General features: G+C 38.7%; 1 protein-coding gene across 3 annotated transcripts in view; it reads right to left on the reverse strand.

Annotated features, from left to right (window-relative positions):
• Positions 1-18,468, reverse strand: part of NR6A1 (nuclear receptor subfamily 6 group A member 1) — a 205,513-nt gene that overhangs the window by 51,693 nt on the left and 135,352 nt on the right. Inside the window, exon 1 of one of the 3 annotated variants that reach the window (XM_033427218.2) lies at positions 14,458-14,685. The exons of the other annotated variants lie outside the window; for them this stretch is intronic. Coding sequence (XP_033283109.1) covers positions 14,458-14,473 — 16 coding nt within the window. The 5' untranslated portion in view covers positions 14,474-14,685. Of the gene's footprint in view, positions 1-14,457; positions 14,686-18,468 lie in introns of those variants that run through there. 3 annotated transcript variants of the gene reach the window in all.

An 18,468-nucleotide genomic window follows, 5' to 3' on the forward strand; every position in this document is an offset into this window, starting at 1 on the left:
GCGGCTGGGCCCATGAGCCATGGCCGCTGAGCCTGCGCGTCCGGAGCCTATGCTCCGCAACGGGAGAGGCCACAGCAGTGAGAGGCCCGTGTACCGCAAAAAAAAAAAAAAAAAGAAAAAAAAATACAGTAAATAGTGATTTTTTAATATCAAAATGTATTCAAGTTATATTTATAACTTTTCCCAATTTTACTGAGGCATAATTGACATATAGTACTGTATAAGTTTAAGGTGCACAGCATAATGACTTGAAATGATGACTTGTGAAATGATTAGAAGTATAGTGATTAAGAGAATGAGCTATGAAGTCAAATCTCTGTCTGGATTCAAATCTCAGCTTTTACATTTACTAAATGTATGGCCTCAGTTCCCTCATTTGTAAAATGAAGGTAATAATACTACTTACATCACAAAGTTGCTGTGAGGACTGAGTTCATACATGTAACATACTTAGTGCTTAGAACAAACTTAATATACATTAAGTTCCTGGCACACAATAAAAGCTCAATAAATGTGCGATATTATTATTACTATTATTATATCATCACCGTTTTGTCTCAGGATACCCATCAGTAAAATGAGCACAGTGATTCCCCCTGAAACGTTCCTATGAGGACTAAACAGGAATGTATGAGAAAGTGCCCCATATACTCTAAAATTCAGGATACCTGTGAAGAAAGGTGGTAACTGACCGGAGTGAGCTTCTAACTCATGCCTGGGCCTACTGGGTTTGCGTGCCAGTCAGGTGCAGAAAAACACCTATAGTCGCGCTTATATGGCTTTCCTCAGTGCCTGATTGCTCCCCTCTACATTTACTTTTGGTTTTGGAGATCGCTGCTTAGGTTAGAGAACTAAAAATTTACTTATTAAGCTTTTGCAGCAAACTGCCCTTTAAGTTTTTTTTTGTTTATTTATTTTTATTGTTATTATAAAGTCAAAAGCAACCCCAGCTGTGCATCCCTGGTAATCACTATTTTAGCTGTGTGACAATCTCTCTAAGCTTCAGTTTCTTCGTCTATAAAGCCAAAGATATTCATCTTTCAGGACTGTTGTGAGACTGAAGAGATTAAAATACGTAAAAGATTTGTGAAAGTGAAAATATACACAGTACAATTATACCAAACCATTAAACCAGAGTCATCAAAATCTCCTTTAGGAAAGTATGTATATATATAAAATTATCTTTGGGTTTATTCCAAAGGCACTCCCAGGGACTTTCATTAGTGTAGCTTTCAACTATCAAAATCCTGTGCTTCCACCATCAGACACTCAATTAGAGGGTGATCTGGCTACTGAAGGAGTCACTGAAAAGGATATTACAGACATTGAAAGTTGATGTGTTTGTTGCATTACCTCAGTTATTTGTGACTTCTCTGATTAGTTGGTCCTGGACTATGGAGTCATTAAATTTCAGAGCCAGAAGAGGCTTTAGAAATAAACTAGTTCCTCATCCTCACGTTATAGATGGAGAAACTGAGGTCCAGAGAATTAAAGTAACTTGCACATGTTTGTGTAAGTAACCTCTACACTACAGTTGCCTCTGCATTTCATTTAGCCTTTAAATGACCTATGTATCTATAATAATATTGTTATTCTGGATCACATGAATTTGCATACCAAACCTTCTATTCTAGTAACAGAAACTGGGAATACTATGGAATCATGAGTGTTAAAGTGTTCAAGGCAACTTTCTGAAATTTAAATATCGTAACCGAATATAGATGGGCCCTCAAAATCCCTATATAGCTTCCACTGAAATCCTTAAAATATATATGTAGACTCTATATATATGGGGTTGGCCAAAATGTTTGTTCGGGTTTTTCCGTAACACCCTACAAAAAACCCGAACGAACATTTTGGCCAACCCAATATATTTAGAGATAGAGTGGACTACTTTATCTGTCCTGATCACTGCTGGGCCTATCCATGGAGTCTTATAAAGTGAAAAGTACTCAAGAATGTTTGCTTGATGAATGAAAGAAATTGGACAAGCATCTCAATTCTTTCCTTTTTGAAACACTGTCCTCCCCTTGGCTTCTAGAATACCACTCTCTCCTGGCTTTCCTACTTTCTCAGTCTCTCTCCCTCTCTCTTTTTTTTTTTTTTTTTGCGGTACGCGGGCCTCTCACTGTTGTGGCTTCTCCTGTTGCGGAGCACAGGCTCCGGAAGCGCAGGCTCAGCGGCCATGGCTCACAGGCCCAGCCGCTCCGCGGCATGTGGGATCTTCCCAGACCGGGGCACGAACCCGTGTCCCCTGCATTGGCAGGCGGACTCTCAACCACTGCGCCACCAGAGAAGCCCTCTCTCTCTCTTTTTTAAAAAATTTATTTCTTTTTGGCTGCGTTGGGTCTTCATTGCTGCACACGGGCTTTCTCTAGTTGCGGTGAACGGGGGCTACTCTTCGTTGCGGTGTGCGGGCTTCTCACTGTGGTGGCTTCTCTTGCTGCAGAGCACGGGCTCTAGGTGAGTGGGCTTCAGTAGTTGTGGTGCACGGGCTGAGCAGTTGTGGCTTGTGGGCTCTAGGCGCACAGGCTTCAGTAGTTGTGGCACATGGGCTTAGTTGCTCCACGGCACGTGGGATCTTCCTGGACCAGGGATCGAACCCGTGTCCCCTGCACTGGCAGGCGGATTCTTAACCACTACGCCACCAGGGAAGCCCCCCCGGCCCTTTCTTAAACTACCATCATCTCTCACTTGGATGACCATTCATTCTAATATGGTTTCCCTACAATCCTTGGCTCCCTACAATCCATTTTCCAATCCATTCTATAATGTAGTGGGCGGGCCGGGGTGGGGCGGGTCTTTAAAAATTCTCCTCATTAGACTGTAAATACTTCCTCTTGCACATGAAATAAAATCCATGGCCTATATATAGTCCTATATGATCAGGTTCTGGCCTAATTCTCTGACCTCATCGAATTCTACCCTTCCTCCACTCACTGGAAATAATACTTTCTCATTTTCAAAAGAGCAATTTATATCTAGGGAGAGGATTTCAGACGGGGAAATCACAGTACATCAATTCAATTGTTTAACATTTCTAAACTCTGAGAATTTAGAATGTAGAATTGTGAGAAAACCCACTGTAGAACTGTGAGAAAAACCCCTGGGTCATAAAGCACAGGTTGGCTCTTAAAGAAAAAGTCTGACAGTTGTAAAAGCATGAGGCGTAAACTATGATTTAAGAATAATCTGGAAATATAAGCAAGCCGCTTTAATAACTACACACTACACCCTTTCCATCTTCAGTCATTCAATTTCTGTAAAGAAAACTCATGCAAAAAGGAATCCATATCCAGAATATATAAAGAACTGTCAAAATTCAATAATGAAAAACGAAATACCACAATTTGAAAATGGAAAGACCTGGACATTTCACCAAAGAGGATATGTGGCTGCAAATAAACATGAAAAGATGGTCAACATCATTAGCTGTTAGAGAAATGAGATACCACAATGAGGTATCACTACATATTAGAATGGCTAAAAAAAATTTTGTTTTCAATTCTTTCCACCACTCTGCTTCTATGTATTCCCACAGTAGATATGTTTATACAAATATAAGTCCTTAACTAATAAATAAAATTACATGTGAACTAATTTTTTAGAAGATTCTGATCACATAATACTTTTTTATAAACAGATTTGCTATTTGGTTCATTATTTTTTAAATTTATTTTTTATTAAGGTAATATTGGTTTATAACATTATTTAAGTTTCATGTGTACATTATATTTTTACTTCTGTCAACCCTATAGTGTGCTCACCATCAAAAATTTAGTTTCCATCTGTCACGATACAGTTGATCCCCATTACCCATTTCACCCTCCCCTATCAACTGCCTCCTCCTCTGGTAACCACTACTCTGTTCTCTGTATCTACATGCTTGTTTTTGTTTGGTTTGTTCATTTATTTTTGTTGTTGTTGTTTGCTTTTTATATTCCACATATGAGTGAAAAAAATATGGCATTTGTCTTCCTCCATCTGACTTAGCTCACTTAGCAAAATACCCTCAAGCTCCATCCATATTGTTGCAAATGGCAAGACTTCATCTCTCTCTCTCTCTTTTTTTTTTGATCTGGACCATTTTTAAAGTCTTTATTGAATTTGTTACAATATTGCTTCTGTTCTATGTTTTGGCTCTCTTGGCCCTAGGCATGTGGGATCCTAGCTCCCCCACCAGGGATTGAACCCACACCGCCCACATTGGAAGGCGAAGTCTTAACCACTGGACCACCAGGGAAGTCCCAAGATTTCATCTCTTTTTATGGCTGAGTAGTATTCCATTGTATATGTATATCACATCTTCTTTATCCATAGAATGGCTAAAATTTAAAAACAACAATACCAAGTGATGGTGAAGACCTAGAGCAGTTAGAATTCTCATACACTGCAACTGAGAATGTAAAATGATAAAAGCACTATGGAAAGCAGTTTGGCAGGTTCTCATAAAGTTAAACATATCCTTACCATATGACCCATCAAGTCTACTCCTAGTTATTTACCATAGAAAATAAATACTTTGGTTCACACACAAACTTGTACATGAAATGTTTATAGCAGTTCTATTCATAATCACTGCAAACTGGAAATAACCTACATGTCCTTCAAGACGTCAATGAATCAACAAACATACAATGGAATACAACTCACCAATAAAAAAAGAATGAACTATTGATACATACAACAATTTGGATGAATCTCAAAGGCATTATACTGAGTGAAAGAAGCCAGTTTCAAAAGGTTACATACTGTATGATTCCATTCATAGAACATCGTCCAGAAGATAAAATTATAGTAACAGAAAACAGTGATTGCTAGGGGGTCAGGATTAAGGTAAGGGATTGAAGGAGTTTTTTTTGGTGGGGGGAGCAGGTAATGAATCTGCTTTGTATCTTTATTGTAGGGTGGTTACACAAACCCATATTCATAGAACTATGCACCCCTTTCAAAACCCCTCAATTTTACTGTATGTTAATTTTTTTAGAAAGCATCTAATACTACCTATTCAAAAACATTTTAATGCTTTGATCACCAGGTCATCAACTATTTCACCAAGATTAAATAAAAATACAATGATTATCTCAGTAAAAACATACACAACTTGCCCTAGAAAACCAAAAGAAATTTTTGGTCTAAACTCGTGAAATAGTCTGGGTAAGATATTATTAAGACTCTCATATACCACAGGGAATTCTACCCAACATTCTGTAATAACCTACATGGGAAAAGAATCTGAAAAAGAATGGATATATGTATATGTATAACTGAATCACTTTGCTGTACACTTGAAACTAATGTAACATTGTAAATCAACTATACTCCAACATAAAATAAAAATTAAATTAATTAAAAAAAGACTTTCTCAGACTTCCCTGGTGGCACAGTGGTTAAGAATCCGCCTGCCAATGCAGATTGGGACACGGGTTCGATCCCTGGTCCGGGAAGATCCCACATGCCGTGGAGCAACTAAGCCCATGCGCCACAACTACTGAGCCCGTGCGCCTAGAGCCCACATGCTCTGCAACAAGAGAAGTCACTGCAATGAGAAGCCCGCACACCGAAACAACGACCCAACACAGCCAAAAGTAAAAACAAACAATTTAAAAAAAAAAAAAAAAAGACTTTCTCTATTAACTAAAAAAATACAAGAGGCCCCATTTCTGTTTGGAACATTCCCCCAGGGCACAAATAGTATAACTTATTAGAACCATTTAACCAAGGCCTCCCTCTGCAGTACCTGGCAATTTGTAACAAAGTTAAGCAAGGCTATATAGCATGCTCTCCCTAAGTCCCAGAAGCAGTAATGTCCAGTCCTCCAGCTCTGGGGCGGACCTGTGCCCTTTTCTAGCAAAGTACATTAATCTCTTCAACATATTTGCAAGAGGTATACTGAAAGGAATGTGAGGAGGGTGCTCTTCTGCTCAACAGGGGTAGGGGTATACATTCTCAGACCAAGGCTCTCTCTGGGGTTTCCCCTGCATCTAGACCCAACCAATCTTTCTGTCTTATGTGGGCCTTACAGCTCACCCTGTACTCTGTCAGATTGTTTTATATTATTACGCCTTTGCTCATGCTGCTCCTTCTGCATGGGAGACCCTTTCCTCAGTTTAACAGCCTGACAAACATTGACCAACCTGTCATGATGCCTTCCTGGTTGAAGAAAGAGAACAGAAAAGAGCACTCTTACCTGTGTACAACCTTTGTACCTTCCAAGACTACTATTACTGTGCCTCAAACACCTTGTTGCACTTATCTATCTCCCTCTGCTAGACTGTAAGCTCCATGGAGCAGGGAGAGTATCTTATTTTTTCTGTATCCCTAATATATAGCTCAATACTAAGCATAGGGCAACCTCTTGTGAACGTCAGTTGAATGAATGGTGTAGCTTCTCTACTTGCAAATCAAAGTGCACAGTTTATAAGAACTCTAGATGAGAAACTGATAAGGCATCCCAGAAACCTTATGCCAATGCTCAAAGCTCAGCACTCTGCTACCTAGGTCTCTGCCCAGTTCTAAAATCCTGGTGAAAGAGAGATAAATTAGCATGCTTCAAGTAAAACCATATGTTCTAGAAGGGTAGAAAACATAGTTGCCATACCAAAAGGCCACTTTCTCCAGAATTCTGACCAGATTTAGTATAAAGAGCCAGAACACAGACATGTTGCATTATTGGAGATTCACAGTCTATATGCCAAAAAGTGCTTTTGTAACTACTTTCATATGTAAAACAATGTTCAGAATAAGTGCTGGAGTCTCTCTGCACTCATAATTAAGACCACAAATTATGAAACTTAAATTATGCACAATTATGCATATTACAAAATCTTTCACAATTACACTCACATTATTTTACTAATGTAGCCATCAGAACCACAGGGTTCTGCTTCCTGGAGGCCCTGGATCAATACTTTCATAAAACTAGTACTCCTTCCCCACCACTCCCCAAGACTCCCTAAACGTTCATCATTCTCTTCCTTTGGTTAAGACTAATGGTTGGTGGAAATAAAGAATTAAGAAACTAAGTTCAAGTATTTTTCAGCATATGACATATAACAACTTTCCATACTAAAGCATATTCTATGGTGGGTAGTTTTTCTCTAGTAACAGATTGGTAACCTCATGGCAAGTGTTTTAGTGTACATGACACTCAAAAAAGTATGTGAGGGGCTTCCCTGGTGGCGCAGTGGTTAAGAATCTGCCTGCCAATGCAGGAGACATGGGTTCGAGCCCTGGTCCGGGAAGATCCCACATGCCGCGGAGCAACTAAACCCGTGCACCACAACCACTGAGCCCAAGTGCCACAAATACGCTGCGCTCTAGAGCCCGCCAAGCCACAACTACAGAGCCCAAGTGCCACAAATACTGAAGCCTGTGCGCCTAAAGCCCGTGCTCCGCAACAAGAGAAGCCACGACAACGAGAAGCCTGCGCACTGCCATGAAGAGTAGTCCCCACTCACCGCAACTAGAGAAAGCCCACGCACGGCAACTTAGACCCAACGCAGCTGCAAATAAATAAATAAATTTATTTTAAAAAAATGTATGTGAGGATGAGAGCAGAGGTTCTGAGGGAGAATTCATTTCTACATATTCAAAAGGAACCTAGAATCCTAACAGAACAATGTGATGGCCAGTTTCTTAAAGTACCATTTAAATACGCAATATGGTTAAAACAATGGTATGGACTATACCCAACGACAGGGAGAGAAACTAGTTGTGGCACATCATCACCTCACCCCTATCCTGCCCCCAGTCAATAAAAGACGTGAGGGTAGTAGATTTTTTTGTCAGCGGCAATTAGCAACTATCTCATGGCAAACTTAAAAAAACTATGAATGCATATGAGTATGTGCATGTATACATATTATTGTAATAGTAACAATGGCCAAGGCTTCACGACCAGCACCTATTGGGTGCCAAGACTTTCATTTACACATCTCTTACTTCCACAGACTCAAGTGCATGTGTTTTGGGATTAAATGGCCACTGGAATGGTATTTACTTCTTTCTTTTTTTTTAAAGGTCCAAAACATGCATTTGCTGTAGAGAAGTTAGTTAATAAACTTTAATTAAATATATCTGACATTTAGTAAGTTATCCATAACTTATTAGCTCCTTTGAAAAGCAAAGCTGGGTTGCTACAGTCATCACACTGAGGGCACATGCTAAAACCTCTTGGAAGGAAAACGTTTTGCTGACAGTGAATAGGATGCCAACACAGAAACAGACATGAGATTTAGAGTCTCTCCACACTTTTGCCAAATGCATTCCAGGACTCTAATTTTACTATATTAAGAAAAATAGAAAAGTATTTGAATATTCTACTTTGCAACCATACACTTGTAAGAGCAAAAACATTTCAAGAAATGTCTAACAAATGTAGTCAAAAAAACGAAAGAAATATAAGGCCCAAAGTGCAAACAAAATCCTAATGCCAGTTTTGAATAATGCTTTGGAAGCTAAATGTTCTTCTTCCTCTCCCAGCAACTGCCCTCAAATACTAGGGTTTTTCTTCCTTAAATTTTAAACTTTTTATATTATTTTAAAGGTTGCTTTCCATTTACAGTTATTACAAAATATTGGCTATGTTCCCCATGTTGTACAGTACATCCCTGAGCCTATCTTATACCCAGCAGTTTATACCTCCCGCTCCCCACCACTACTGTGTCCTTCCCCCTTTCCCCCCACCACTGGTAACCACTAATTTGTTCTCTGTATCTATGAGTGTGCTTCTTATATTCACTAGTTTGTTTTATTTTTTAGATTCCACATAAGTGATATCATACAGTATTTCTCTTTGTCTGACTTATTTCACGTGGCATAATGCCCTCCAAGTCCATCCATGTTGCTGCATATGGTAAAATTTCGTTCTTTTCTATGGCTGAGTAGTATTCCATCGTGCATCTTCTTTATCAAAAACTCTAAATGAGGAACTTCCCTGGTGGTCCAGTGGTTAACACTCCATGCTTCCACTGCAGGGGGTGAGACTTCAATCCCTGGTCGGGGAACTAAGATTCAACATGCCACGTGGCATGGCCAAAAAAAATTAAGTAAATAAATAGAAATAAAAATTTTAAAACTCTAAATGATAAAGTTAATATCTGTTAAACAACATTAAAATTATTTTTCCCTCTTTGTAGCTAAAAAGGAGGAGCTGCAGTTCAGGTAAGGAATTATGTCTGATTCACCTGTGTTCCCAGGGCTCAATGAATGTTGGCTACATAAATTATAATTTTAAATACAGAGATAAGAAAATGAACCACTGATATAACCTCTCAACCAGAAGGCGGAGAGACTGAAGACACCAAAGTTAAGCAGGGCAATGATTAGTGTGCTACTAATATTCCCAACTTTACTACCTCACGGTAAGGCTTCTGAGAAGGGGCTACTAAGCATGGCCTCAGTAATTATCTTGGCATCTATTTATCTCCCAAAACGCATGAAAGAATATCTTCTTCTTTCACGTTATAAGACTAACGTGACTATCCTTCCTTTTCTAATGACTCAATCTGTGTGCTCACTTAGAGGCCATCCCTTCTCCTTTTCCTTCCCAACAAAACAACTGTAAAAAAGACTCTCGGGGAAAAAGCTACAAATTTTGCAGGGACCCACTCATTACTAATTATTTTCATTAGCCCAGGAATAGGATATTAGCACAGCAACTGGATGTAGGAGAAGGCTCAGCAGCTCATCTCACTGGTCGTACAGCATTTTCCAATTTCCAAAGGGCCCTTCCCTGATTGTTCCCCACTGAATGGAGGCATTCCCTGGGGACTTTTCTACTTGGAATATAAACAGCACCAGCCACAGCCTCACCCAAGAATCTTCTCCTTCCTAATCTCCTTAAATTTGCTACTATTTGAAACTTATTTCAATGTCAAAGCATGTTAAGCATGTGTTGGGCACTGAGACAGAGGTTCTCTTATTCAATTCCTATAACAATCCTGTGGAGACTGGTATTATCATCCCCTGTTGTACATATGAGGAAACTGAGGCTCACAGAGGTCAAGTGACTTGGCCAAGTGACAGAGCAGGCTGCCGAGGTTCTGTAGAAAAGCAATGGATGCAGTCAAGTTTTTATGAGCCATCTGGGCAGCACAGGACAAGTCCTTACCATACAGGCCAAAGGATCTGCTCAGAGGCCATGGAAGCAACAGCAGGTTTTTTGTTCTTTCGTTTTTGTTTTTGTTTTTGTTTGGTTTCAACGGCTAAAAATCCTATATGAATTCTGATTGGCCCCAACGACAATCCACCAAGGCCCAGAGTCAGTTGACTCCTGACCTTCCATGCTTCTCATCCTAATTAATGCAAGGTTCTTGGATCACAGTGTGAGCATCAAGACCCTGTTAAGAGTTAGCAATGACCTTTACATCTATCAGGCTTTTCAAAATATGTAAAACAGCTGTGCATTGGGACCACCCCCCAAAACCCTCAACCTTGAAATATGAGTGGGTACATTTTTCTTAATTATGGTGTTTTTAACCAAGTCTTTGAGACATGACTTTTTTATGTGACAAAAAAATATTTGAGAAACATCTTGTTTTTCAAATGCCCAAGAAAACCACTGAGGCATGCAAAAAGAAGATTCTTAACAAATGGACTAATTTTCTTGGCTTTAAAAAACTCAGTAGCAGGGACACAGCAAGAAAAAAATGATCTGAAAAAATCTGGGGGGAAGGGAGAATGTTTGGCTTCCATACTTGTGCCTCTGATATCCTTTTGTTCTCCCACCTCATTGTATTAAGGATGCTAAATCAAACATGATTGCAGTGATGTTTGTGTGTGAAAATGACAAAAGCAATGGCCTAAAATCCCAACCTCATCTTGAACCCTGAAGACTTTTATGGCTTTTCCTTCACTAGGCCCTCCCCCTAAAGCACATTAAAGACCACATTGTTCAAAGGGTCATGGTAGGTTTCATACCCCATTTTAATACAATGCAAATGGTAACTGAACTTCCAAGTTTTGCTAGTAATATCTGTCTCTCTGGAAAATACCCATTAAAAGAATTGATCCCTTCTGTAATGAAGAATTATAATGCATCAGAAAGGCAAAAACAATGCTATCAAGGAGGTTTGTGATGATTAAATTTCTTTTTATACATCATTTCATTTTATACATATACATCATATATACAGAAAAGGTGTATAGGTTAGAGATGTGTTAAAAATATCCAGATGATCTTGTGAAGTGTCGATGTATTCCCTCAAGCCTCAAAACCGTCCAGGAGACTGTGTCAGGTCTCAACTCAAGAAGCACAAAATAACTTAAACTTGGGGCTCATTTCAGATATAGGTCTTTTTCCCCACTTATTCCATTTGTATATTTGCAAGTTTCATTATAGACCTCCAGTTAGCTTATGCATTTATTCCTGGAAGATTTTTAAACTGGAAGATTTTTAAACTGGAAGAAGTTCTTTATGACTCCATTTTCCACAACTATTACCATCAGCTGTCACCAATACTTTGGAGGTTTAGCAGAAGAGAAGCAGCAGACTCCATTACTCTTTCCAATTGCCATAAAGAATCTGCATCATAAAAATACCTACTGAATTACTGCCTTGGTCCTCTGAAAAAGGATACAGTAAAACAGGAATGTTACAGTTGGGCCTGGAAAAGGGGAATTCAAAAAATGAAAATCTGGGCTGGAGTAAAAGAAGAACAAACTTGGTAGCTTTTAAAATCATAACTTCATTGGCAGAATTTGTTCACTTTCCCAAGCTCAGGTATTTCTGTTTAACACCCATGTAATATGCATTAGGGTGTGGCATATCACAACTTCAGTGCATTTTAAAATAAGACCTATAATTTTTGTAGATTTCTTGGCTACAAATCTGGTTTAAACGATCTCAAAATAACACTAAGAGCATCTGTTTAGCTCAGCTGAAGTTTCAAGAACCAATACCAGCTGTTGGGGGAGGGATTTCACACGTGTTACTCAAATCCTAACCAAATTTTGTTTTTTTATTCCTTTAATGATGCCTCCAATACCAATAGAGTAAAACAAACGTTAGAGTAAAAAAGAAAAAAAAGAAGGAAGAGAAGAAAAAAGTAAAGAAAAAGAAAAAAAAAGACTACTCAAAGCTTTGATGCACGTGACTAAGACCAAAATGATCACCCTCTCCAATTCAATACAGTATTAGCATGAGGACAAAAGGCGTTTAAAAATCAATTTGGAGTTATTTCTAGTGGGGGTTGCCTGATCCCAGCAAGTTGAGGAATGAGAATATTCCCAACATTAAAAGGGCACTCAAGTATTTTTTCTCTTTTAAACAGCAATCTTATTTTCACACGGAATTCATTCAGTGGCATTGTTTTGGTTTTAGGTGTCTGTCTTGCCAGGCAGGGGCCGTGCAAAAGGGCTACATCTATCTTGAAGTGTGCACAATGGCCTCTCTGCGGCTTGCTCTCTGTTATTGATCCTTACAGATGCTCCAAGGCCCTTCCCCCACCTTTCTCCAAATCCCAACCCCCCATTCTGAAAGATAGCTTAAGAAATAAGACTTCCTGCCTAGCGACTGGCAGGGCTGAAAGACCAGATTGTAAGACTCCACAGATCAGGCCTGCCACAGTGAAAGCTTGAATAGAGTTAACCCTCTGTGAACTAAAACAAAACATTTGTATGCCCAGCTGTGACAAAGGTTAATTTAAATGGACAAGGGCCCAATATCTAAAACCAGGCAACGCTTTTTTACAGTAGCATTTTCACTGATCTCTTTTGTAAGTAGTTCGATTTTGCTTTTTAAGCTTCCAAAGACCTCCTTCAGCTGGGATAATTCATTTTGCCTTATTAGAATTTTGTATGGATGATTCAGGTGAAATTTTAAAAATTCACTTCTTTGTATTATAAAAGTTCTCATTTTAGTACCGTAAGTTACTTTCTGCCATTGAACAGCTAAGAAAAATTGAAGTTTCAATATTTAATTAAGAACTAAGGGAGAACTTCCTGTTCAAACATTTTTTCTCTTTCAGAACTGGTGTAATACCATTGTAAAGCATTTATACTCCAATAAAGATGTTAAAAAAAAAACAACAAAAAAAACTGGTGGACTACATATCACTAACAGATTCAAACTAGTTGAAAAAAGTCCAAATCCTCCAGAGCTATCCCCTCCAAACTCATCTAACTATTGCTCTGGTATCTCTGCTTACCCCTAAACTATTCCAATGGATCCAGAGCAAATCTTAGTTCTTAAACTCCCTTCTGGAAAAGCTAGTATAAGCAGATTAGTTTAACAAAGAATTTCTGTGCCTATTGGGAGAAAGTTGTTCAAGATAAAAAAATACCAGGTTGTGCATGTAATTGATAATTTCTATAAACTTTGTAGTTTCCACCGATTTATAATAAAAACCAATGAGGTAATTCTGGCATACAAAGTGCTGGGGAAGAACATATAAGGGAGTATTACTATAAAGAAGAATGTTGCTGTGAGAGAGGGTCCCATTTCCCTAGCTTGCGCATCCTCAGAGTTAGAATTAAACTGCAAAGCTGCCTATGGCAGATGTTAGGCATGCTACAAGGGGCTGGGAAGCTTTCCTAAGAAAGCATTTCATAGATTAATGCCATTCCTAGAAATATACCAACTGCCTCAAAGAATCTGAAACTCTTCTGGCTATAACTGAGCAGTGCCTATGAGAAACCAAACTTTTGGCAAACTCTTAGACTCTATACTTTATAAACACAGCAAACAAATACAGCAAATCTTAAACACTAAGATTCATTTTGTAGCTGTTTCTTTAGCTGCCTATGTCTTTTGAGGTCCAAATAATAAAGTTGTGGGGCACTGGGGTTTCTCACACAAGAGCTTATTACAAGTATACAAATTCAACACTAACTACTTGCTATTAAATTAAAGAGAGAGAGAATATTTACCCATTTTAAAAACAATCCACTTAAAAAGAAATTAGCAATGGCTTAGTCTTATACCCAAAACCATAAAGTATCTAAGTTCCCCCAAAGGGAATGAGGATGCCTTATCAAAGGGCTCATGACCCCAATACTATCTATAATTAACAGTACTAAATAAGGCTTTGGCAGATGGTGAACTGGATTAGGGAATTTAAAATATAAACAAAATCTGTCAAGAAGTAAACGGAATAATTTTTTAAACTGTAAACTTTACCTAAGGACTGTGATGTAAAATGAAGTTTAAGATTTTTTTATCAAGTCACTATAAAATTTCAATCCATTTTTTCTTTCCTTTTTTTCTGCTCATTCTCTTAAAAACATCAACCACAATAACCAATTTACTACAGTTCTCCCTTGCTTTTCTCTATTTCAAAACATTTATAGCTAGTTGCTATTTACATGAAAACTTGTTGGCTGAATTCCGCCAAGACACAAAAAAAGGATTGGACTGCCTCCCTCTTCCCTCAAGGCTACTATCTGCTCTAAACCTTCAAAGAAAATTTCTAAACCTTAGATTTGAGCCCAGACTGACACAGTCTGCTCCCTTACCTTCCCATGTCTCCATTTCATGCTTCTCGGAGTCTGCTGAGAAGTTCTATTGCAGCCATGAAGAAACAGAGATTACAAGACAAGTCCAGCTTGATGATCACCCTTCCGACACTTGGCCAATTTCTCTCTCTTAGCCTGTACTACAACAGTCATCCTCACAGGTCAGTTTACAAGCCAGTCATGTGATTAGAAAGTTCAGGCGCTAAGGTCACAACGTGTATGGAGTTCGTTTATTTCCAAAGGTTATCTAAGTGTAACTGATAGACTTATTTTCTTTAGTTAACAATACTGCCTACCATGACTCTCTGAAAACTGTTATGGGAACATTTAATAGGAAATACTCCTCCAGTCTTTTTTTAAAGCTGAGATCCTAAACTTAAAAGGCACCATTTTAGAAGAACTTGGTTTTCATTTAATTTAAAGGAGTTCTAGTATGTAGGATTTTTTCCTCTCCTTTCTTTCAAGAGCTATTTTATATTATATTCTTTTATAATCTGGATTAGAAAGTTTACAGTTAAAACCTTTGGCACAAGGAAAAGAAAAAACAAAGACTCCGTGTTATGCATGTGTTGGTGGGGTAGGAGTGGGATCCCCTGCTTTTTGTCATTATAATAAACAATGACAAGGCAAATTCTTCTGAGAAAATTAAAATGTGAAGCTGAGTTACTTGCAGTGTTCACTTTAACTCTGGCCCTTAATTTTCATGCTGTGGTTATACACACTAGTTTGAAATAATGTGGAGAAAGGGAACTAGGTCTGCAATATTCTTTTGGAAAGCAAAGGTTAGAATTTTCATCCCCCGCCCCCAGCCAAGAGCTTAAATCTTTAAAGTAAGCTTCTTGCTTCATTCCTTTAAAACTCCTAAGATCTTAAGCAATCATTATGCCATGCCTCCTTGATTTGTGAACCATACCAGTGCACGTCACCCTGGGTGTGTGAGTATGTTCAAACGCCGCCACAGAGCTGCAGAGGCTGGCAAATCTGAGCCATATGCTAATGACACATGATGTCAAACATTCAGCTCTCCATTCAGATATCAGAACACAATATCAGGGCAAGTTCCACTGAGAAGGTGGGATGATCCAAAGAGAGACCAACTGCCAGGGATAAGTGTTTTTTAACTGTGCAAAGTGTTTCATCCTATGAAATCTCCTTTAATCTCTAGGCTAGCCTTGGGAATAATTTAAAGGTCAGGCACATCTTACAGCAGTAGTCCATAAAAAAGGAGTGGGAGTGGAATCTGTCACTGGCAGCCATATAACTGAATGGCAAATATTGCTACCACTGTTACTAGAGGGCTTTCCCAACCAAAAGAGACAGCATTAAGGTCATCTTACAAAGTATGGCCTAAAGGGAAAGTGACCAATGATTTCCAGGAGGAGAAAAGGCTATAATTTGTCTGCCTAAAAATAAATTTTCTGCCACTGGCATCACACACCTCACTCCAACACAAACACATCAACAAGCGTTCCCATCCTATTCCCACCCAGACAAGAGATTAATAAAGTATAGTAAGCCTCTTTGCTTTACTGTACCAACCTTTGGAGGAAAATATAAAATGGGGAGCTATTGGTCAAGGTCCAAGTATCAAGACTGAGGCAGCACTCTTGATTTTAAAGGGTGGGTCTTAGTAATAATCCTTGATGTACCCATAAGCCTGAGAACAAATCTTTAACATAGTTTAAGACAGGTAAGTCTTTGTCTTTGGATATAGAGTCATATTTCTTCAGTATCCAAAGTCCCACAGTTTTTTGAGAGCCCTTTATAGGTTCTACTAGGAAGAAGGGGCAGAGCACATGAACATGCACCTCAGTGACCATGTGAATACAAAAGACAAACTCTAAATCTAAACAGGGCTCCCAATAAGATTGTTAAAAACAACCGCAGAGAAGAAAAATCATTTAAAAAAATTAAAAGGATTCATGGAATTTATGAGTGGGAAGGGGAGAAAAGAAGGTAAGAAAACAACATTTTCTACTTGCTAATACTAGTTTTGTAATGTAGAAAAAAGTAGATGAACAAACTTCTACATCCAACCAACACCTGTGACATTTGCATACTGAATATCTAATAGAATTCAAAAGTTGAGTCCAAATTATGAATGGCAGAACCTTAGTTAACCTTGCAAGAAACTGGTTCCACTTTCATTTTAAAGATTGGGAAACTGAGGCCCAAAGAAAGGAAAAAGCAAGAGTCATCAGACCAACTGAGAGAAGAAATCCAAATATCCAAGTCCCTCATCTCCTCCATTATGCCACATATCTTGGACAGGAAACAACAAAGCCTCTCTTAAGATATTACTATTCAACATCATTTCCATGTTTGTTTATTCAAATGGCAACTTTCAAAGAAGACTGCAGATTTTGAAGCTGAAGGGGGTAATCAAGATGTATTATGTTTAGTCCTTCAAAGTAAAACAAATGATAGTGATTCTAGTGGCTATACAATCACTGGAATCATTTCAGCCTTATTTGCCTTTAAGAAGTTTCAATGATAGTCTGATGCAAAGTGAAAGCCATGTGACCACTGATTGGAGGGGGACTAGTTAGAAAATCTATCCATTTCAGAAAAACAGAATTATGCGGAAAATATTTAAAATTCCTTTTTAACCTTGCAAACCGCAAAACCCAAAAGCCCAAGGTCTCTTGTTCTCATCTGTCAGATCCTTGATGCATACATTCCTTATGGCAAGGACAGGAGTTTAATTCAACTAAACAGGAATAATGAAACACAGTCAAATGAAGTCCACATTACCTGGGACTAACAAGCAAAGCTCCTGAGTTCAGAAAAAGAACAGGAGCAACAAAGAACATACTTAGATATGATTTCCAGTTTTGCCATCTGTTTCTGGAGTTGGAAAGGGCAGTCCATAGTTCAGGAAAAAACAAACAAAAAATAACTCAGAGCTACAAACCAAAAATATTTTAGAAACTAGGGTTTTTCATCCAATTCTACAAACATTCACTGAGTGTCTCCTATGAGCTAGGCACTATGCTGACTGAAGTGACAGAAATGAATATTATGTGATCCTCACCTTAGAGGTGCTCACCATCTGCTGACCTCTCTCCAGCCTCATTTCCCCCCACTCCACATTAACCCACTTGTACTGCAAACAACTAAACAGATAAATGACAACATGATGTTATGAGTTAAGGAAACAGATGAAGGAAAATTCATTAGATTGGAGTGGCATGCCACAGAAAGGGAGCTGAACCTTGGTGTTCAACATGTAAACAGGTAGGAAAGGTATTTCAGGACGTGAAGGAATAAGGATCACAAAAGACTATTTTAATGCCTATGATATAAAGTCAGGAATTAAACCTGTATGCAGAAGAGTAACATGATTGGCAATGGAAAAAAAGACTCCAGGGTGTGATTTAAGAATACCCTTATAGGGACTTCCCTGGTGGTCCAGTGGTAAAGAATCTACCTTACAACACAGGGGACGCTGGTTTGATCAGGGAACTAAGATCCCACATGCCGCAGGGCAACTAAGCCCACACGCCACAACTACTGAGCTCGCGCGCCTCAACTAGAGAGCCCATGTGCAGCCAACTACAGAGCCCAAGCACTCTGGACCCCGCGCGCCACAACTACAGAGCCCATACGCCCTGCAGCCTGCATGCCACAACTAGAGAGAAGCCCACGTGCTGCAACGAAGAGCTCGTGCACCTCAATTAAGACCCGACGCAGCCAAAAATAAATAATAAATAAATTTAAAAAAATAGAACAGCCTTACATATAACAAGCAGATGCAAAGTATGTACCTTGCTTGGACTGTGATTTGAACAAATCAACTGTAAAAAGACATTTTTGAGACAATCAAGTAAATTTAAATATGAGTAGGGTATTTAAGACCTGGAAAGAGTGAACCCTCCTTTAAAACATCTCCATAATTCTCCAGTCAAGATCTTGTACGTGGATTTTTAAAGTATCAGATTATAGTATGAATAAATCAGCCCCTTTTGAATGAAGAGAAAAAGAAAAGAAACAGACATACAATGTATAAAT

The sequence above is a fragment of the Orcinus orca genome, chromosome 6 (assembly GCF_937001465.1).
Source record: "Orcinus orca chromosome 6, mOrcOrc1.1, whole genome shotgun sequence".
In the NCBI taxonomy this organism is placed as follows: domain Eukaryota; kingdom Metazoa; phylum Chordata; class Mammalia; order Artiodactyla; family Delphinidae; genus Orcinus; species Orcinus orca.